This window comes from Pseudochaenichthys georgianus, chromosome 5, assembly GCF_902827115.2.
Source record: "Pseudochaenichthys georgianus chromosome 5, fPseGeo1.2, whole genome shotgun sequence".
Classification (NCBI taxonomy): Eukaryota; Metazoa; Chordata; class Actinopteri; order Perciformes; family Channichthyidae; genus Pseudochaenichthys; species Pseudochaenichthys georgianus.
The window spans coordinates 1,956,849-1,979,386 of record NC_047507.1 but is presented as its reverse complement, the minus strand read 5'-3'; the positions used below and the strand labels follow the sequence as shown (position 1 = coordinate 1,979,386).

Sequence of the window (22,538 nt, the reverse complement as noted above, 5' to 3'; positions counted from 1 at the left end):
CTTTTGAAAAAGAAAAGGAAAACATAATATGAAGTAGATATGAATGATATGCTTTCTCTACAATAGTTATAGAATACCACAATATAACTGTAGATAATTAAGTTCAACGTGGGTAAACTATTCAAATACTTATTTTTAGTTTGAATGCATTGCATTATTCTTCAAAGTTGAGGATCAAATACAATACATTTTTCCCGAATTATCAAAACTTTTGGCCCAGATTTAGCTCCATAATAAAGTGCATAAAATACTAAGCTTTATGAGAAAGTTAAATATAAGTAAACAGCAAACAAACTACCCATAGGGTTAAAGATAACATGTCTTAAAACCTAGCAAGACATATTTGAGTCTGATACATTTCAGGCTCTAAAGTTGAAGATCATTGACCTTGTAGTGTATGACAATAATTTCAATGGAAATATTGCCTAATTGCCAAGTTAAATATAAGAAAATCATATAAGAGGATATCATAAAATGCAATTAATATATTCAAACGTAAAAAAGGAAGCTTGAAAAACATTTACCTTAACAATAGTGCACATGGATCTTGTCTGACGGTGAAATCATTCTCAAAAACGTCTTTTGATTTACAAGTAGTTGTTTGAGATAGCCCTGATCATATTGCTGTAGTTGATATACGGAGAAAATACACAATAATAAATATTTCAATTGGGGGAATGATGAATCAAAGAACCACCGTTCTCATAATACCAAGCATAAACATTGACATCTTGCATTACTCTGTAGTTAATGTGAGGATTAATTATAAATATACTCTGATAACAGCAGCAGGGACAGAAGAACAAACGCAGGCCGAAAAGCAAAGCATTCATCTGAAATATATCAATATGTTGCCGCAATTTACTTTAATCCATTGAACGTGGAAAGTTGGTTATTGGAAAAAAAAATGATTTGGGAAAATCATAAAATAATAATAACCAGCATCCACAGTAGCTTTAAAATGCACTTTAGTTTGTTGCGAAAATAAATGTCCTAATGTTTAAATCAACATTGGGGATGAGAGGATTTTCAATATGGGAAACGGAAACAAAACAATTGCATTTGTTGCAGGACAAACAACCTGTAGACATACAGTCTAATCCATATTATGCATACACAACAGAGCTGGTGACTATGAGATAATGTTATAAGTTTAACATTAAAAGTAAAGAAACATGAGGTGAATGAAAAAACAGATCATTATTAGGGTTTCTCATAACTGAGGAGCTGATGCAGAATCAAATATTGCCTACCAAATAACAATATAATGATTATAATACATACAAAGTTATACAGTATATTTATTTTCTAACAACTTAAAGGCACTTTACAATAAACAATGAATATAAGCAAACAAAACAAACTTACATATAAATAATTATAAAACAACAACAACAAACTATAGACCAGAGAGTTATGTTGCTTACCTTAACCAACGCATCTAGACAATGATAGCAGCAAGGAAACCTCTGACTTTATGGGGTGATCCAAACCCATCCACACATTACTCAAGAGGGTATTCTTGCAGGTATAAGTCGTAAAATGCTGAATAAGTGTCCGTAACCTACATAATCTGCATTTCCCGGTCACGATCAGTTGTATTATGTTGTGTCACGGTAAATGTTGCGGCCGCAAGGTATTGTGGGAAAACATTTATCTTTTTCTTTCGTAAAGGAAGGTCCAGTGTTTCCTAAGCTAAAGGTGATTCTAAAGGAAGTTTCAATTTCTATCATCTAGATCAGGGGTGGGCCACATACAGAAAAATATACAAAGGGCGAGGCCGCTCACTAGAGGTATATTCCCTTGTAAGTTCAGTTATAAGTTGGAAAAATCTATCCATTGTTGGTAAACTATTATTGATACTTGAAAATGCTTTAAGAAAAAAACAGCCTACTGTACATCACAGCTCTCCAGCGGGTGTTAGAGAAAAACAACTCACAGCTCAGGGTTTCATTTATTGTGTTGACAGCTCATTCCTTAAAACAGAAGCTTCCGATTGCTTATAATGTGAGGAAATATGAAAGGTATATTTCAAGGTTGTTATGTTAATTTGTTATTGGGCTTTTTTCGTATCATCTTAGAAACATGTTCTTACAAGTTTAGAACATGTTTTCAACTTGAATTGACTGAATCTATTTGAACATTGGGCATATTAACACATGAATATAATATATTTGAACATATATATATTTCAGAAGTACAATATAAGACAAGCAGAAGTTTATTCAAATTAAGTCATTATACTTTTTGAATTTGCTGAGGGACGATTCAAAATGGTCCGCATTTGGCCCCCGGGCCGTAGTTTGGACACCCCTGATCTATAATCAAAATAGCTCTTATCAGGACTGCCGCTTAGAAACTTCCGGGTTATTTCACTCCGTTAGAAACCTTTTTAAGCGGAATTTACAATTACACCACAACCTGGGACATTTCCCAATTTGTTGCGTATTGCTTCAACATCAACTTTGATGAGTGAGAATCAAGCGGCAAACTCTGGGGCAGAGCCGGGAAGCCTATAAGGAAGTGCCTCAAACTGCAGTTCATCTAGTGGCCAGTAGGAGCAGTCTTCAGAAGGGAGCAATTTCCGGACATGTTAAAATGCCCAACTTTACAGCAGAAATAAACATGTTTACATCGTGGTTAAAAAAACATATTCTCTGTATAGTTAGATTCCCCCTTCATGACAACTGTGGGGGGGGGGTGGGGGTGCATTATTTCTCAACTCATCTGTTTAATTAATATTAAGCCTTAAAGTTATGCATAAATTAGCGTGTGGTCACATTGAGTGACAGCTCTGTCCAGCGACTGCTGATATTAGCTTCCTGTCTCTCTGCTAGCAGCTCCGTGATGCTACAGGGACTCTGCCTGCTCAGCTCATCCGGGGAACATAACTTGAACTCTGCCGTGTTTGTTGTGCTGGTGCCTTGTTGACTATTCTTCATGCTCATATCGGACTATTGTGACTCGCTCTGCGGTTAAAACAGACGCTGCATGAATGCGGTAGGTGAAATTTGAGTACTTTATATGTGTTTATGAGTTTAATCAGCTACGTAATGAATGTTAAGGCTTGGGTTAGCATGTAAGCGAGTGGTAGCTACATCTGTGCTAACGATGCTAATCGTAGCCTCCAAGTTAAAGCATAATAGAGTGTTAAGCATTAAGTGGGATAATACTGTAGAACAAACGGCTTCTGTTTGAGGTTGGTAAAATAAGGTCATCTTTGTAAGTTAGAGAGATATTTTATTCGGTAGAACTGTATGCATCACTAAGGTTAATTTAAATGTGCTATGCTCGATTATGTAGACGAGCTAACTTCAAAGTAGTGCTGAAGAGTGGAGTAGTGTATGTGAAATCAACCTCACAATAAGATGTGTGTATATTACAATTATTAATGTCATATTTCAAGATGATTACTTAGATATTACAATATGGTTGGTTGAGCTGGAGTTCATTAATGAGCTTACACATTAAAGGTTGAGATTAAATTTGAGAAACCGGCTCGAGATCGCTAGAATTTGAAAATACACAACCGGAGAAAATCTGCCACTTCCTTATAGAGCCCCTCCTCCAACACACACGAACGCGCACATGACCAATGAGGGCACGAGATAAGTTTGTGCCCCGATGGAAGGCTGACAGGCAGGTAGGCCATCCAATCTGGCCATACAACCAATCCAAGATTGGTTGTACTTTTTACAGTATTACGGCTTCTACAGATGACATTTTTGTATGGATTTTTTGTCAAATTGTTGACAAATTTTTTGACAAAAAATCCATAAAAAAATGTCATCTGTTGTCATTGCTATCGGGATGTTAAGAGCATTCAATGGAATATAACAAAAAGTGTATCTCGAGCCGGTTTCTGAAACTTACCTACCCCACCTTTAACGTCACAGTCATATCTGAAGAATGAACCCAAACCTTGTTGTTTTTATTAATTGTATTACCAAATTGGTATCAAATAAATAGTAAGCATTGGTAATACCAATGTACGGGTACGTGAGATTTATTTTATGTCAATGAAAAAATACAACATAAGTAATGCATTTAAACAAACTACTAATAGTAGATTAACTACTTTATTCAAAAGTTTACAGTAATTCTGGATAATAAAATGGGGGAAATAAACTGGGTGCTCCCTTTTCCTCTCCCTCTCCTGAAAGCCCGTCAGTCTCGTGCCGCTCGCTGAACCTTTAATAAATGACCGTAAAGAATAAATATATTCCTTATAACTAGTTTAGCTAGTTCCAGATAAACTAGCTAAGTGTGATAGGTCCGTCACAGCGGGAGGAGCTGTGATACGGAAGAGCTGCGTGTTCTCCGTCAGTAGCAGCTGATCTGATCTCTGACCTCTCTCTCGCGTCCGGTTATACTTTACTCACGTTTATGTCCAAATCTATCAGATCTAGATAGTTCTAGTTAATTATATGACTGCCTGCTTATCAAAGGACCTAAACAATAAGCGTTGCTTGGCAACAGCTTGTGACTGCAAAGTATAGCGCAGCATTATGCATATGTTTATATGAGGGGTCAAAATCCCATGCTGATAAAATGCTCATATATTTTTCTCTCTTCTTTCCCCACGCCCCAAAATAAATAAATAAATATTCAAATGAACGAAGTTGGAGCAGTGTGGGTTTTATATTAACAGAGATACACATATTTCAAAACGCGAAGTGTAATAACTGCAGGTGGCCTCCCTGTCAGAATGACCAAGATCCTCAGTGAAGCACAAGCCCATGTTTCTCACATACATTGTAAGTACAACTTATTAAAAAGATCAGTTAAATGCAACTAATGTTGTCTTAGTGTTATTGCATGATGTTAAAATTGGTTTGTCATGAATTCAGTGATGGATTGTAAACATTTGAAATGTAGAATTTAAGTGTTTCTCAGTTACAAGGTTGTTGTTTTAATAAATTAGACACTGATGGTGGAGCGCTGTACTGTACCTCTTTATATAGGCTTTTTTCCCCTAATAAATAGTTTTTGTGCAAAACACATTTAGTCAAAAAAAGTGGCAGACTAGGCCTGTGCAGTTGGTATCAGCTTTGCCCAGCATGAGCTCCTCCATCAGGCCTGGTCCTCCTCGCTGAGGAAAGACCCTCAGTCCTGTCCAAACCAACAGACTGGACGTCCATCACATGGAGGTTTCTCCCTGAAGTCTCAGCAGATCTCTGGACACCACGCTGTCTCAATCCGTCCACATTGAATATGAGAGGGGGAAAATGAAAATAATAAATGCTTTAGACAATAAGAAATATAAAGTTAACTGTTGAGTTGCTCAGTTTTTTTAGATTGTCAATACTATTACTGTATAACAAATAGCTCAGGTTAAGAGGCACATTCAAATAAAGATTGGTGTTAAATACATTTAGTTGATTTTGTCTTTTGAATTGTTTGTCTAAAGTCAAGGATCTAGAACTGGTACTTATAGTTTTAATGATACAGTCTGGTTATAATGCTGTTTGGAGGAGGCATCAGAGCACTAACTAGCTACCATCACATGCACCTTAGCTTGACTTAAATGTATTAAACTTATAATTAAGTGACAGCAAAATATAAATAACTAATGTCATATTGGAATCTTTCCAGATCTTCAAAGACTTTGTAGTCAATGTACAGGGAAAAGTACCTCATTGACACAGGCTGTAGGGTCATCTTGACTAGTTGTATGGATGTGGTCTCCGTTTGACCATGCTCATAGAAACAAAGCTTGCATTCCTGAGGCAATTCTCATCATGGCTCCACTTAAAATAAAAACAACAATAAGACATACATGCTAATCTTGGCCAGAGGGCCATGTCTTTCCAGCTCATCCCTATCTGTCTCTCTGTCTGTATCGGTGCGCTCAGGTGTGAAATCCTCATCTCTGTGGACATTTTGGCCATTTTGAAAAATGTGCGTTTTTTTACAGTAAACAAACAGTAAAGGCCAGAAAGTCTAATGCACATTTGATCATCTTAAATAACTTATAATCACAACGGAAACAGTTTGCAGAGCTGTGCTTCCTTGACATAAGTCAAGCCATGCGTCACGCCTCTTTTAAACATCACTGTTGCCGACTCTGGAGGATACATCAGTGTATCCTCGGTTACGGCTCCTCCAGACAGCCTCCTCGATAATCGATCCTCGATGAGCCTTTAGAGAAATTTGTTTTCCTTCGAGACGGCGTGCCGACATCCATTTCCGGGTCGCTGCCGGAGGACCGAGGAGTCGAGGACGCGAAAATGAGAGAAATAACAAACGGGTAATTTCGGAGGACTGGTGTGCGTCGACTTGAGTCCGAGATGACCGGTGACCCTCCCCGACAGGCGCAGAGACGCGAGGGCCCGCTAATCACTGCGCGCATGACTGTGAAAGCAGTTTTCATTATTTATAGTTTTGCTGAATAGTTTCTTGTCCGCTTACCTTAGAAACGTAAAATGTGACGGCAGTGTGCAGATGGGGAGCATGTTAGCTTAGCTTGGTAGCGTCAGCTTGCTCTGGAAGTTCCAGCTTGGTGGCAGCAGGTCCCGCCTCGGCTCCGCCTCTTTGCCCTTATTTGGATCAGGCTGGAGCAGGCGGGGGTTAGACTCTGACGTCACTGTCGAGACGGCAGTGGCCAAATCCGCCTACTTTAGGCTTCTCAGCAACTCTGCAGAATCCGTGACGTCACGGACACTATGTTCATTTATATATACAGTCTATGGTGTGAATGCAAGAACAACACATGATAAGATGAAGAGACTGAGGGGTTTGTTTGTGAATTGCAAAGGGTTTGACCTTTAGTGAAAAATTGAAATATAATAATTTTCATTACTTTATTTTCGAAATAAATACCAAACAGATCATTGCAGCATCCCATAATCCCCTCTGTTTCAGCCCTGTTTCCAAAGTGCTGATTCTCTGTCTGTTACGTTAGATGAAAACAAGGAGCCCCTCCCCACGCCCCTCTGAGAGATATTTGGTTAAAAAGAACTCAATGGTGCTCTAGGAGGAGATTCAGGTGATAAGGTGGGGGGGGGGGGTTACTGTCACAGTCTGCTCCATCATTCAACAGTAGTTTTCCATTCACCTGTCTCACCTGTTAACCACACCTACGTTTTTGCTCACTCTCTTTCTCTACTGCACCCATTAGTTTCACTGCCAGTATTTAAACCCTCACCAGACACACCCGTTGCCAGATCGTACTTTGTCTTCATGCTAGTCTTTCACGCGTCTGTTACCAGATTGCTTACCAGATTGCTTACCCGGTTCCGACCCTGCCTGTCCCTGACCTGCCTGCTCTGCCTGTTCCCCGATCATGCCTGTCCTTGGACTATCCTGCCTTGCCTGCTGTCTGACCCTGCCTGTACCTACGCTGACCGCCTCGCCTGCTCCCTTACCCTCTGCCCGGCCCTGACTCACCTTCTGCCTGCTGTCCTCTGGTTCGTTTGCCTGCATATCATCCGGCTGATACTGTTCTGCTGGTATCCCTCTGCTCTGGTATTATTACCAATAAAGTACATTACCAATACTCCTGGGTTTCTCGAGTGCTGCATTTGAGTCCTTCATAAGATTGTGACAGTTACCTTGGTTGGTGATTGGCTAATGGTTACACAAGCCAAAACATCGTTATGACATCATAAAGTGGCCAAAATCTGATCAGCTCATTTTCAGACAGGTTTTTATATAAATGGATCAGAACAAAAAGAGAGAGAATCTTTGTTCCTGAAACGTACAGTCTCTTTACACAGAGGGGACACATGTTGATGTAGAAGAGACATGAAGAAGTGGATTTTGCATAATAGGTGACCTTTAAGTCTACAAAAGGGGCTACTTATTGCTAACTGTCCCACAGATGTGCTTTTTCAGGTACCCCCTGAAAGCCTTGTCTCGTATACCGTAGATGATCGGACTGATCGATCGTGGCAGGACCTGAATAACAATATAATAAGCAAAGAGGATGTCTGTAGAGTTCTGAGGAAACCATTTCATCAGAACATCTCGAAGCTGCGGGGCTACATATGCCAACATGCAGATAAGCAGCTGAAACCCATGAAGCAGGACTGTGTTTCTGGCTTTTTTAGCATCTTTGCTAGCTGTTTGTGCAGTGGAGAGAATTTGGAAGTAAGCGTAAAAGACAGTAGTCCAAACTGTAACAAGCAACACTATATATGTGATATCTCTTTTCTCCAAGATGATGGGATTTGCAAAAACATTTTCCCTGAGGCAGAAGATCTTTGAATGAAAGAAGTCCAGTGGCACTGTGGCCAAAGTGATGAAGAAGTCAGGGAGACAAGACAACATGGTGGTCGTCCAGATCAGACCAATCAGGATCAGAGTTCTCTTGATGGTACAGATCTGTGCGTGGCGTAGAGGGAAACAAATGGCGATGTAACATTCAATCGCCATGCAGGCCAGATTCAGAGGCGTGTTTTCAGTCATGATGAGAGCCATCAGGATGAAGGTGCAGCAGACAGAGGCGTTTATTTTGTAGATGGTGTAGCTGATGATGAACATGCAAAGGGAAAGAGTCACTTGAAACATGTCGTTGATCACCAGGTGAATGAAAAGGATATAGCGTGGATTCATGTGGAAGATCTGGAGGGTGGGAAGAAAAGCAAAATGGAAGACAAGGTTTGAAAAACATGGAAGTCATTTACAATTAATGCAGGTAAATATACTTAAAAGTGAAATGGGGGATTCCAAACACATCATTTTACAGTTCTTCATTTTCATTTGAAAACTACCTGCATTACATATCAAATACTGCAATAAGACCACTGTATGTCATCTTATGTAGCAAGACATGAAACTATAAGTGTTAATTGTGTCCAAACAACTCAAAATGTGGTATTTCTAACTCAGAATATGTTCCCTATTTTAAAGTGAAGTTGATGGTGAATATGTGCACCTTAACCTAAAGTGTTACCGAGATATCTCTTGATCAACCCAACGTGTGCTTAAAATGAATGCATTAGTCGACAGCTTCCTATAGATTTGCTAAAGACTTCCTTTAAATTCATTATTAATGGCTAAATGCCAAAGAAATCTCGACCTGGTGTTTGCAGAAGGTGTGAATGAGGCCGGCATTGATGTAGTTGATGGAGATCCCGATCACCACAACAATCAAATTCTTGGCCACAGCTTTAGAGAAGGGATCTCGATACTGTAGAACCACCGTGACGTTGGCAGATGAGGCGTTCATTTCTTGAAACTGAATAGAAAAGAACACATTTAGTAAATAAAACATAAGGAGAGATTTACAGTAAGGATTGGCTGCTGTGGTTTTCTTATGGCCAGAAGTGGGAAGTAGTGGAGTAAAAATACTTTGTTACTGTACTTAAGTACATTTTTCTGGTATCAGTACTTTACTCCGCTACTTATTTTTCTGACGACTTTTTACTTTTACTTCTTACATTTCTAACACAAATACCAGAGGCCTGTACTACGAAGCTGGTTCAACCTAACCTGGATATGTTTGAGTTAGCCGGTTGGCCTAATCCAAAACATACGCGCTCTCGCTAAACTGTACTACAAGTGGGTTATCAAGTGGATCGCTCAAGCCAGCCGTGTCCTATCTAGTTAGGTGCGCATTCACATTAAAGGGGTGGTATCTGGAGCATTCGACCAATCACAAAAATGGAGAAGCGTACTGACAGCACCTATAATATTAGTCAAATATGAAGAAGTTACATTTTAATCATCCATGACTTAAACACTTTATCCAGGATAAAAGCCACATAGCTGCACCTGCAAGGTGAATACAGCTGGTAACAGAACAAGTGTTTGAATGCGTACATTAACAGGTTTATGATATCACTGCCCCGTCCAACACACGAGTGGATCTGACTTTAATTACATTTGACTCAAGTGTTTCGTCAACTTAATGTGTTGCTTAAAATAATAGGCTACTTATGCATACAGTATGTGACACTGTGAGTGTTGCACAGCCAGATACGGCTCATCTGACTCAGATAAGGAAATATATGATACAATATGATGTGATATGATGTGATATGAATGATAATGGGACACATCGGCATCTGCACTCACAGTGCCGCTGACTGTAGGCTACGTAATGTTACTTTGATCCGGTTACTTATGTTGTGGCAGATATTTAATTAAGCTTTCTTAACATAGCCTAATAGTATAATAGTTATAATAGTCAGACTGCTCTGAAGATGGGAGGTGATGTTCTATTCGTTTTCACGTTCACACAGTCGGTGATTTTGGCCGGCCGTCTTTCCTGCAACGGCAGTTTAAACTGTATTTCCTCCGCACACTGAGCTCTGATTGGGCAGCAGGCGGTGTTTTGCAGGTGCTTTCGCTGAGTTGATCTCTTATCCTGGAACCTACAGTATCATGCTTCGGAGCACAGACTAGGTTTCAGGATAAGTCACCATGGAGATCGAGCCCGCTAAAAAGTGAAACAGCTTCGTAGTACCGGAAATCCAAGAAGTTATCTTGCTAAACGAAAATCCTGCTTCGTAGTATACGCCCCAGCAGGTTAGTCGCACAGCATAAGTTACCATGGAGATCTAGCCTGCTAAAAAGAGAACCAGCGTCGTAGGACCGGAAACCCCAAGTTTTCCCTGAAGTTAGCCGGCTAAGTGAAAATCCTGCTTCGTAGTATACCCCCCTGTACTTTTTTCTTCCTACATTTTCGAAACAGGCTGGTTCCTTTAGTTTGAATGTGTGTTTGGTGGCGTGATCATTATTCTTTAGAGTCATTGCGTGCCTATTGATTGGAACACGATCCGTGTATCCATCACTTCCTGGTCTTCTCTAAAGAAGAGGGACCAATGAAAACATTGTCATGTTGCCGTTGTTCAGCATGGAAACATTCATTAGCTAACAATGACATTATTGTTCTATTAATATAAAGGGAGGTCAGGTACTCTTTAAAACAGCTGCTAGTTATGGGTACTTTTTACTGAAGTACACTTCAAAGCCCATACTTCCTTACTTTTACTTGAGTAAAGAAGTTTAGTCAGTACTTCTACTTTTACCAGAGTATTTTTAAACATATATGTACTTCTACTTGAGTAAAGGATGTGTGTACTTTTGCCATCTCAACTTATTGCCTGTACTGATAACACCTCTCAGTCAAGGAGGCAGATTACTGATATTTGGAACAGCTAAGCATGTTATAGTAAAGATTTATTTTTAAGAGTGACACATTTGAAAAAAACAATAAAAATAAACACAAACCATACAAAAGATTGTAAATGGTTAGCATTTGTATCAAAGCCACTTTTATTGTCTATCCTCTACATGAGTGGTACAGACAGGGAGATGCTGAAATGCTGTTGCGCACCGTCCCAAATAATAAAAATAAAAATATACAGTATGTGTATATACTGTGTACATACACGTATATAAAATAAACACTTATTAAGAGGGATACATAAAAATGCACAACAGTAATACAAAATATAAACTTCTAAACCTAGTTTTAATGCCCTTAGGGTTCCAAGGTTCTCTTTGTTATTAATATAGTGCAATATAAATACATTTCTACTATTTATGTCAAGTTCTCGAAGCAAATCATAATGTTGTTTTCTAATCATTATTCATTTATACTTCTACGCCAGAAGCTTGGATAAAATACTTGAATCTGGTGTGAACACTAAAGTGAAGATTATTTAGAATGTATTTAACCATGTATGAAGCAACCAGACAATAATGGACATTCAGAACTGATGTTGTTGGGAGCTACTTTTTCTCACAAATAATCCTGAATAAAGCCACTCAATAACAACGACAGGGAGAAAAAGATTCTAATTTATCAACGTCAACAAATAAATATACAAACATTAAATATAACTCTTGTTGCAAGCATTGAAATGTATAAACATGAAAGTATAATAATGAGGAATTTGTCACAGTATGTACACTTTAAAAACCTTTACAAATGTTGAAGATGAGTACAAAATCCAATAGGCTAGGAGCAGTACATTTATTATCAATAAAAGGACCAGTTCCTTTCCAATCATCTGATTGATTTACTTATTAACTAAAATAACTTGGCACAAAGACTGACACTATATGACAGGACAAAACATGTATTTACTGCAACTAATTGTACATTTAAATTTGAATGAGTTGATACAACATTAATGGCCATAGCTGAAACCTCTAAAATCATACAATCATGCATTAATTGGAAAGATTCATAAACATAAAAACGTTTCTCTTTCAATCATGAAAAACATGCATTCTGTCGCCTCATCGACATGAAATGTACCACAAAAAGTCCCATTAATTTGTTTTTATTGAATCATAAAACGTTTAGTATCACCACTCTATGACATTACCTATTATTTATATTATTTATAATGAATGTTTCTAGGATAATCTGAAATATGATGTCTTTCAAACCATCAATGATTCAGTTTGTATAAGATTCACAATGAACAATCCTAAACAAGTGAAAAAGACGTTAAAATCATGTTTGTTGAAGTGAAGCTACACATTTTGATTCTGAATACAGCTGTAAAAAGAGAGTGAAAGGCAGCTGGCACTAACCTGAGGTGATGCTTGTAGAGCTGGACACCAACAATATGGCAACTGGAAATCTCAAACTGTATATGTTGCCTTGTATTTGGGGCGTATTTTGGAGATGACGTATCTTTTGTAAAACTGCTAATTAAACAAACTGCTACGATTTCACTGCCAGCTACAGTGTTATCTTTAGGCCTAAATTGGACTTCACAATCACTTTACTATCCAAATGTGTATGTGGTATGCAGAGGTGGGAAGTAGTGGAATACAAATACTTTGTTACTGTACTTAAAGGTGGGGTAGGTAAGTTTGAGAAACCGGCTCGAGATCGCTAGAATTTGAAAATACACAACCGGAGAAAATCTGCCACTTCCTTACAGAGCCCCTCCTCCAACACACACGAACGCGCACATGACCAATGAGGGCACGGGATAAGTTTGTGCCCCGATGGAAGGCTGACAGGCAGGTAGGCCATCCAGTTACTTTAGCCGGGCCGGCTAAACGGATTGGTTGTACTTTTTACAGTATTACGGCTTCTACAGATGACATTTTTGTATGGATTTTTTGTCAAAGCACTTCAGATATTCATTGCTATCGAGATGTTAAAGGAATGGTATGCTCATGACACTCATTTTTTAAAAATTATCATCCGATAAAACAGACCAGTCTCTGCCAGTCTCTCTTTTTTTTTTTTAATCCGATGACATTATCAGTGATTTTAAACTGATTATATACCGAAATAACATCAACACTGTGGGCGCCGCCATTTCCCGGACGTGACGTAATCCATGCGTTTGGTTTTCGAAGACACGTTGATCTCCATGTTATTTACTGTAGTTTCTCTATTCAAATATGCCTCACTGTATCGCAAAATATTGCCACAATTCGGATAGGAACAATCCACGGAATGCTCGGTTCCATCTGTTGCCAAAAGGTAAGCATAAGAAGTACATTCGGAGGCAGTGGCTAGCGAAATGTGGCAGGCCCGAACCGAGAGATTTACAGGCTCATGTATGCAGCGAACATTTCACATTTCCGGACGACTACTCTGAGAGTATGATCAAACATAACATGGGATTTAAAGAACAATCATTACTCAATGGAGATGCAGTGCCATCGGTCTTTCTGGTGTCATCACCGACCAGGACACCAGTTCGGCCAGTTGAGAAATCGCCCTCTGCAAGTGTGAAGCGACGGAGGAGCAGAAGTAGTGCTCGGAGTAAGAATAAGGTATGTTATAGCGCATTTCCATTGCAGCGGCTAGCCCCGTTTTAACGTCCTTTAGCGTCCAGGCCAGGACAGTTTTTGGTGGCCTTTCCATATACCGTAGTACCGGCTAGTGTGTATTTTACCCCAGTTTTTTCCGGCCCCATAAAATCGTGATTCTATGGCCAGGGACAACGAAGCTGAGTATGCGAAGCTAGAGAGGGAATCGCTAGCAAGGGTGGTACTACATGCATACATATAGTATCTTATATCATCTTCCCATTATACACACATGCATTTCCAAACATTTGGACTACCTATGTTGCAAATGTATTATCTTTTCAATTTACACACGGCATCTATTGCACGTCTGTCCGTCCTGGGAGAGGGATCCCTCCTCTGTTGCTCTCCCTGAGGTTTCTCCCATGTTCCCTTTAAACTGTGGGTTTTCTTCGGAAGTTTTTCCTTGTACGATGTGAGGGTCTAAGGACAGAGGGTGTCGTATTGTCATACTGATATGTATGGCTGAATTCCCCCATCCAATCTCTTCACATTGGTCAAAACTTGTTCCTCTGCTGACGAGTCCGAACTGAAATACTCCACCATATTTCCGTGTGTTGACAAAGTGAACGCATGGATGACGTCACGACCATCACGTGACTACTGAAAATGGCAAACATGGCGGCGGCCAGACGGAATATACAGGTCTTGATAAAAAAGAGCTATAAAATCATTATTTACCAGGGAATATCGCTGATTTCTTCAGGGTATGGTTTAAACATAACGTTTCACTAAATACTGAAGTTTTGATTAATTATCTAATGAGTGGACCATTCCTTTAAGAGCATTCCATGGAATATAACAAAAAGTGTATCTCGAGCCGGTTTCTGAAACTTACCTACCCCACCTTTAAGTATATTTTTCTGGCATCAGTACTTTACTCCACTACTTATTTTTCTGACGACTTTTTACTTTGACTTCTTACATGTTGAACTCAAATACCTGTACTTTCTACTTCTTACATGTTGAACTCAAATACCTGTACTTTCTACTTCTCACATTTTACAAACAGGCTGATTCCTTTAGTTTGAATGTGTGTTTGGTGGCGTGATCATTATTATTTAGAGTCATTGCATGCCTATTGATTTGAACACGATCCGTGAATCCATCATTTCCTGGTCTTCTCTAAAGAAGAGGGACCAATGAAAATGTTGTCATGTTGCCGTTGTTCAGCATGGACACATTCATTAGCTAACAATGACATTATTGTTCTATTAATATAAAGGGAGGTCAGGTACTCTTTAAAACAGCTGCTAGTTATGGGTACTTTTTACTTAAAGGGGACCTATCATGCAAAATGCACTTGTGTACGTCTTTTATACATGAATATGTGTCCCCGGTGTGTCAGGGAACTCACGCAGCGTCAGAAAATACAACCCTCTCTCTTTTCCTCCGTACCCAAATCTCTAAAAACGGGGATACAACGGAGCTGATACAGATTTCCATCCGCTGTGACATCATAGCAGGGGCGGACCCACAGAAAGTTGCTATCAGAAACAATGCCTGACGTGTTTTGGACGTAATCTCGTCTTTGTTTACATTAGCAAGCCTCGCTAACACTCAGAGCTAACCTGTACTGGAGAGCACATGTGTTTAAAAAGCAGGAAATACAAATGTGATAAACCTGCAAGAGAAAAAGCATTTGAGCTCCGTACTATTTCAGAAATAAATCCTTGACGTGGTTTAAACAGGATGGCTTTTTATCATAACCGAATTTAACTTTATCTCCGGTAGAATTCTAATCATTAGCTCTGCCTCCTCTTCTCTTTTTTTCAAGCTAAGGACTTAAGATCCGTGTTTCTCTAACAGGGCTGCAAAAGAGGGGATTGAGCAGTATGAGGCATGGCTACAATGGGTGATCTGTTTGGTATTTTGAAAAAAAAACTTCACAGACATGTTTTGTAAAAGAATGGGCCTACAATATATTTTTCAAATATAGCATGATAGGTCCACTTTAAGTACATTTCGAAGCCCATACTTCTTTACTTTTACTTGAGTAAAGAAGTTTAGTCAGTACTTCTACTTGACCTTTAGTCTATAAATGAAGTCTAAAAAGGGGCTAATTATTGCTAACTGTCCAACACAGGTGCTTTTTCAGGTACCCCCTGAAAGTATTGTCTCGTATACCATAGATGATTGGACTGATCGATCTTGGCAGGACCTGAACAACAATATAATAAGCAAAGAGGATGTCCGTAGAGTTATGAGGAAACCTTTGCATCAGAACATCTAGAAGCTGCGGGGCTACATATGCCAACATGCAGAGAAGCAGCTGAAACCCATGAAGCAGGACTGTGTTTCTGGCTCTTTTAGCATCTTGGCTAGCTGTTTGTGCAGTGGAGAGAATTCGGAAGAAAGCGTAAAAGACAGTAGTCCAAACTATAACAAGCAACAATATATATGTGATATTTCTCTTCTCCAAGATGATGGGATTTGCGAAAACAATTTTCCTGAGGCAGAAAATCTTTGAATGAAAGAAGTCCAATGGCACTGTGGCCAAAGTGATGAAGAGATCAGGGAGAGAAGACAACATGGTGGTCGTCCAGATCAAACCAATCAGAATCAGAGTTCTCTTGATGGTACAGATCTGAACGTGGCGTAGTGGGAAACAAATGGCGATGAAGCATTCAATCGCCATGCAGGCCAGATTCAGAGGCGTGTTTTCAGTCGTGATGACAAGAATCAGGACACACATACAGCAGATGGAGACATTGATCCTGTAGATGGTGTAGCTGACGATGAACATGCAAAGGGCCAATGTCATATGGATCATGTCGTTGACCACCAGTTGAATGAAAAGGATATAGCGTGGATTCGTGTAGAAGATCTGGAGGGTGGGAAGAAAAGCAAAATGGAAGACAAGGTTTGAAAACATGGAAGTTTGAGGGTGAGCTTTACAATTAAACCAGTTAAATATCCTTTAAAGTGAAACGGGGGATTCTAAACACAGCATTTTCCAGTTCGTCATTTTCATTTGAAAACTACCTTACTTGCATCTTGCATTCACATATCAAATACTGCAACTTCCACTGTATTTAGTTTTGAAATATTCGGCATACCCTGACAGCTAGTTGGCGTAAAAATCTCTTTTGAGGATGACATCTTCTGGGGATGTTACATTCCTTTTACACTCATCCCTCTTTCCCTTTCTTCATCCATACATTTCTTCATCCCTGCCTCTCCATATCCAACCCAGTCTCACATCTAAACGTGTAATAACTACGTTGGTCCACAACTTGGGACGTAGTATTTCTACAAAAATGCCTCTGAAATTGTAGGATCCCTAAGTTTTTTTTCACCATTCATTCCAATGGCTGGCGTCTATGTCACGTGATCTTCAAATTTCTCCCTGCAGAAAAAGAAAAAAAAAAGCCCGACCTTCGTTTTATTCTCGGTGGAAAATGCCTAATTTAAGGTTAGTTTGGCCATTAAAATGCGTTTTGATGTCATTTGATGTGTTGTTATTTCAGATTATGTGTGCAGTGGATGTACATGATCTTTGGTTTTCTAGTTATTACGAAGATTACTTCAGGAAATTGTGTCGATACAACGTTTTCATTGTTACCAAGGTGGTTGCTAGGGACGCTGCTATCGATATTATTTCTGTTATGTTATGTAACTGTTTAATGGTGTTATATTTATTGCTACCCCCTTCCCCGTCAATTGATAGTCTTGGTCCACAGCGCAAACATATTAGTTTAACAAAATCTGCATCTAAAATTGTGGCATTTATACATTATTACACATTTAGATGTGAGACTGGGTTGCCATATCCGTTTATACATTCATCCCTCCCTTCATCCTTTCAACCCTTCATCAGATATGAATGCAGCAGTACAGGTTAGCGGATTTACATATATAAGAACTCTTAAACTCAAAAATGTCTTCTGTGTTCATGAAAACATAATAACTAACTTGTCTTAGCAACTGATACAGGTTGCATGTAAACTGCAAATTGTGCAATGGTCATCTAAAATATTCCGATACAAAAATAAACCTGCCCACAGTAAGAAATATCGGTAACACTTGAATTTAAAGTACGCATATTCACCATCAACTAGTTGTTAATTAACATGAATATTAGCAGTATATTGGCTCTTTATCAGTAATTATCCATCCATCCATCTTCTCCCACTTATCCGTGGTTGGGTCGCGGGGGTAGCAGTTCCAGCCCCAAGAGAGCCCCAAACTTTCCTTTCCCTGGCCACATCAACCAGCTCTGACTGGGGGATTCCAAGGCACTCCCAGGTCAGCGAAGAGATATAATCCCTCCACCTGGTCCTAGGTCTACCCCTCGGTCTCCTTCCAGCTGGACGTGCCTGGAACACCTCCCTAGGGAGGCGCCCAGGTGGTATCCTTACTAGGTGCCCTAACCACCTCAACTGGATCCTTTCGACGCGAAGGAGGAGCGGTTCAACTCTGAGTCCCTCCCTGATGACCGAACTTCTCACCTTATCCCTAAGGGAGACACCAGCCACCCTGCAGAGAAAACTCATTTCGGCCGCTTGTATCCATTATCTCGTTCTTTTGGTCACGACCCATCCTTCATGATCATAGGTGAGGGTAGGAACAAAAATGGCCCGGTAGACAGAGAGCTTTGCCTTCTGGCTCAGCTCTCTTTTTGCCACAACGGTGCGGTAAAGCGACTGCAGTACCGCTCCCGCTGCTCCGGTTCTCTGGCCCATCTCACGCTCCATTGTTCCCTCACTCGAGAACAAGACCCCGAGATACTTGAACTCCTTCACTTGGGGGAAGGACTCATTCCCTACTTGGAGTGGACAGTCCATCGGTTTCCTGCTGAGAACCATGGCCTCAGATTTGGAGGTGCTGATCTTCATCCCAGCCGCTTCACACTCGGTTGCGAGTGCTGAAGGTCGAAGACCGATGAAGCCATTAGAATCACATACTCTGTAAAAAGCAGTGGTGCAATCCTTAGTCCACCGAACTGCAGACCCCCTCCCCCACAACTATGCCTCGAAATCCTAACTATGAATATTACAAACAGGATTGATGACAAAGTGCAGCCCTGGCGGAGGCCAACCCTCACCGGAAATGGGTCCGACTTACTGCCGAGGACCCGGACACAGCTCTCGCTTTGGGAGTACAGAGATTGGATGGCCCTGAGTCTACAAAACACATGTAGACCGGATAAGCGTAATCCCAGGCCCCCTCCAGGATCCTTGCGAGAGTAAAAAGCTGATCCGTCGTTCCACGACCAGGACGGAATCCGCAATGTTCCTCCTCAATCTGAGGTTCGACAATCGGCCTGACCCTCTTTTCGAGTACCTTAGAGTAAACTTTCCCGGGGAGGCTGAGTAGTGTGATGCCTCTGTAATTGGCACACATCCTCTGATCCCCCTTTTTGAAAAGGGGAACCACCACCCCGGTCTGCCACTCCTTCGGTACTGTTTCTGAATTCCACGCAACTTTGATGAGACGTGTCAACCATGACAGTCCCTCAACGCCCAGAGCCTTCAGCATTTCTGGGCGGATCTCATCCACCCCCGGGGCTTTGCCACTGTGGAGTTGTTTGACGACCTCAGTGACCTCCCCCCGGGAGATTGGTGTTGATCCCCCGTCATACTCCAGCTCTGCCTCTACCATAGAGGGCGGAGTTGTCGGGTTCAGGACTCAAAGTGTTCCTTCCAACACCCTAACACTCCATCAGTTGAGGTCAACAGCGTCCCATCCTTACTGTACACAGCTTGGATGGTCCCCTGCTTCCCCCTCCTGAGGTGTCGGACAGTTTTCTAGAACAACTTTGGTGCCGCCCGAAAGTCCTTTTCCATGGTTTAGTCATTATAAAACACGTATTAATGCCTTATTCTACATGACCATATTCTACAAGTACTAGGCCATTAGTTAAGAGTGTGTCCTTAATAACCCTCTAATTAGTGCTTATTTGTTGTAAGTAAGGACGTTGTTGTGTTTGGGTCTTAATATGCTCAATATGGGCCTAATAAGGCATTTTCTCATAATAACACCTAACAAATATGGTCAATTCTTATGTAACAAGACATGAAACTATAAGTGTTAATTGTGTCAAAATAACTCAAAATGTGTTATTTCTAACTCAGAATATGTTCCTTATTTTAAAGTGGACCTATTATGCTATATTTGAAAAATATATTGTAGGGCCATAACTATGCAAAACGTGTCTGTGAGGTTTTTTGCTTAAAATACCAAACAGATCACCTGTTGTAGCCATGCCTCATACTGCTCATACCCCTCTATTGCATCCCTGTTAGAGAAACGCGGATATTTGGTCCTTAGCTTGAAAAAAAAAAAAGAGGAGGCGGAGCTAATGCCTGATCAGAATTATACCGGAGATAAAGTACAATTCTGCTGTGATAAAACGCCATCCTGTTTAAACCACATCAAGGATTATTTCTGAAACAGTATGGAGCTCAAATGCTTTTTCTCTTGCGGGTTTATCATAAGGTGAGTTCCTTTTTTTATTTCCTGCTTTTTAACCACTTGCTCTACAGTAAAGGTTAGCTCTGAGTGTTAGCGAGGCTTGCTAATGTAAACAAAGACGAGATTACGTCCAAAACACGTCAGGCATTGTTTCTGACAGCAACTTTCTGTGGGTCCGCTGCCGATTTGACGACATATCTGCAGAAAATCTGTATCCGCTCGTTGTAACCCCATTTTTGAAAGATTTGGGTACGGAGGAAAAGAGAAAGGGTTTTATTTTCTGACGCTGCATGAGTTCCCCGACACACCAGGGACGCATATGTATGTATAAAATACATCAAAAAGTGCATTTTGCATGATAGGTCCCCTTTAAAGTGAAGTCTTGTTCATAACCAATAAGCTAGTAGTTTGACTGTAATATGTTAATGAACAACTAGTTGATGGTGAATATGTGCACCTTAACCTAAAGTGTTACCGAAATATATCTTGATCAACCCAACGTGTGCTTAAAATGAATGCATTAGTCGACAGCTTCCTATAGAGTTGCTAATAACTTCCTTTAAATTCATTACTAATGGCTAAATGCCAAAGGAAACTCCACCTGGTGTTTGCAGAAGGTGTGAATGAGGCTGGCATTGATGTAGTTGATGGAGATCCCGATCACCACAACAATCAAATTCTTGGCCACAGCTTTAGAGAAGGGATCTCGATACTGTAGAACCACCGTGACGTTGGCAGATGAGGCGTTCATTTCTTGAAACTGAATAGAAAAGAACACATTTAGTAAATAAAAAATAAGGAGAGATTTATAGTAAGGATTGGCTGCTATTGTTTTCTTATAGCCTGAACTGATAACAGCTCTCAGTCAAGGAGGCCGATTACTGATATTTGCAACACCAAAGCATGTTATAGTAAATATGAACATTTTAAGATTAAAAAGCAGGAAATCAAAAACACAAATCCTATCAAAAATGGTAAATGAAAAGCATTTGTATGAAAGTCAAAGTCATCATTCTTGTTAATCCTCTGCATGTGTGATACAGAGAGGGAGACTGAAATTATGTTTATCATCGTCCCAAAGAATAAAAATAAAACTATACAGTATACTATACAGTATGTATATATATATACACATTACAAGAGGTATACGTAAAAAGGCACAACAGTAATACAAAATATACACTTCTTAACCTACTTGTAAGCCCTTAGGGTTACAATGTTACTCTTATTATAAATTGTTATTCATAAAATGCATTATAAATACATTTATAATATTTATGTCTAGTTCTTGAAGCCCATGAAAATGTAGTTTTTCAGTCATTATTCATTTATACTTCTACGTCAGAAACTTGGAAAACATACTTTGATCTGGTGTGAACACTAAAGTGATGACAGATATTTATTTATTATTTATTTAACCATGTATGAAGCAACCAGACACGAATGGACATTCAGAAATTATGTTTTTTTCTCACAAATAACCCTGAATAAAGCCACTCAATAACAACAACAGGGAGAAAAAGATTCTAATTTATCAACGTCAACAACATCAAAAATCAGATATAACTCTTGTAATTGCAAGCATTGAAATGTATACACAGTAAATTATAATGATGAGGAATTGTTCACAGTCTGTACACTTTAAAAACTATATACAATTATTATGTTAAAGATGAGTATAAAATCCAAGAGGCTAGGACCAGTACATTTATTATCAATAAAAGGACCAGTTCCTTTCCAATCATCTGATTTATTTACTTATTAACTCAATTAACTTGGCACAAAGACTGACACTATATGACAGGACAAAACATGTATTTACTGCAACTAATTGTACATTTAAATTTGAATGAGTTGATACAACATTAATAACCATAGCTGAAACCTCTAAAATCATACAATCATGCATTAATTGGAAAGATTCATAAACATAAAAACTTTTCTCTTTCAATCATGAAAAACATGCATTCTGTCGCCTCATCGACATGAAATGTACCACAAAAAGTCCCATTAATTTGTTTTCATTGAATCATAAAACATTTAGAAACACCACTCTATGACATTACCTATTATTTATAATGAATGTTTTTAGGATAAGCTGAAATATGATGTCTTTCAAACCATCAATGATTCAGTTTGTATAAGATTCACAATGAACAATCCTAAACAAGTGAAAAAGACGTTAAAATCATGTTTGTTTAAGTGAAGCTACACGTTTTGATTCTGAATACAGCTGTAAAAAGAGAGTGAAAGGCAGCTGGCACTTACCTGAGGTGATGCTTGTAGAGCTGGACACCAACAATATGGCAACTGGAAATCTCAAACTGTATATGTTGCCTTGTATTTGGGGCGTATTTTGGAGATGACGTATCTTTTGTTAAACT

The 22,538-nt window shown here is 39.5% G+C and overlaps 2 protein-coding genes across 2 annotated transcripts; both read right to left on the bottom strand.

The window, feature by feature from the left end:
- Positions 1-7,797: 7,797 nt before the first annotated feature.
- On the bottom strand, positions 7,798-9,172 carry LOC117447350 (odorant receptor 131-2-like). Its single transcript, XM_034084057.1, has 2 exons — positions 9,023-9,172; positions 7,798-8,565 (listed from the first exon to the last, which is right to left on the bottom strand). The coding sequence occupies exons 1-2, from the start codon at positions 9,170-9,172 to the stop codon at positions 7,798-7,800; spliced, it is 918 nt and encodes a 305-aa protein (XP_033939948.1).
- A 6,624-nt stretch (positions 9,173-15,796) lies between these two features.
- Positions 15,797-20,905, bottom strand: LOC117447348 (odorant receptor 131-2-like). The gene is made up of 2 exons (XM_034084055.1): positions 20,756-20,905; positions 15,797-16,564 (listed from the first exon to the last, which is right to left on the bottom strand). Exons 1-2 carry the CDS (start codon positions 20,903-20,905, stop codon positions 15,797-15,799), a joined length of 918 nt encoding a protein of 305 aa, XP_033939946.1.
- Positions 20,906-22,538: the final 1,633 nt, after the last annotated feature.

Coding starts and splice junctions, on each gene's coding strand:
- LOC117447350 (XM_034084057.1), bottom strand. CDS start 9,172: ATGAACGCCTCATCTGCCAACGTCACGGTGGTTCTACAGTATCGAGAT. Junction 8,566..9,022: donor ACACCTTCTGCAAACACCAG/GTCGAGATTTCT, acceptor CCCACCCTCCAG/ATCTTCCACATGAATCCACG.
- LOC117447348 (XM_034084055.1), bottom strand. CDS start 20,905: ATGAACGCCTCATCTGCCAACGTCACGGTGGTTCTACAGTATCGAGAT. Junction 16,565..20,755: donor ACACCTTCTGCAAACACCAG/GTGGAGTTTCCT, acceptor CCCACCCTCCAG/ATCTTCTACACGAATCCACG.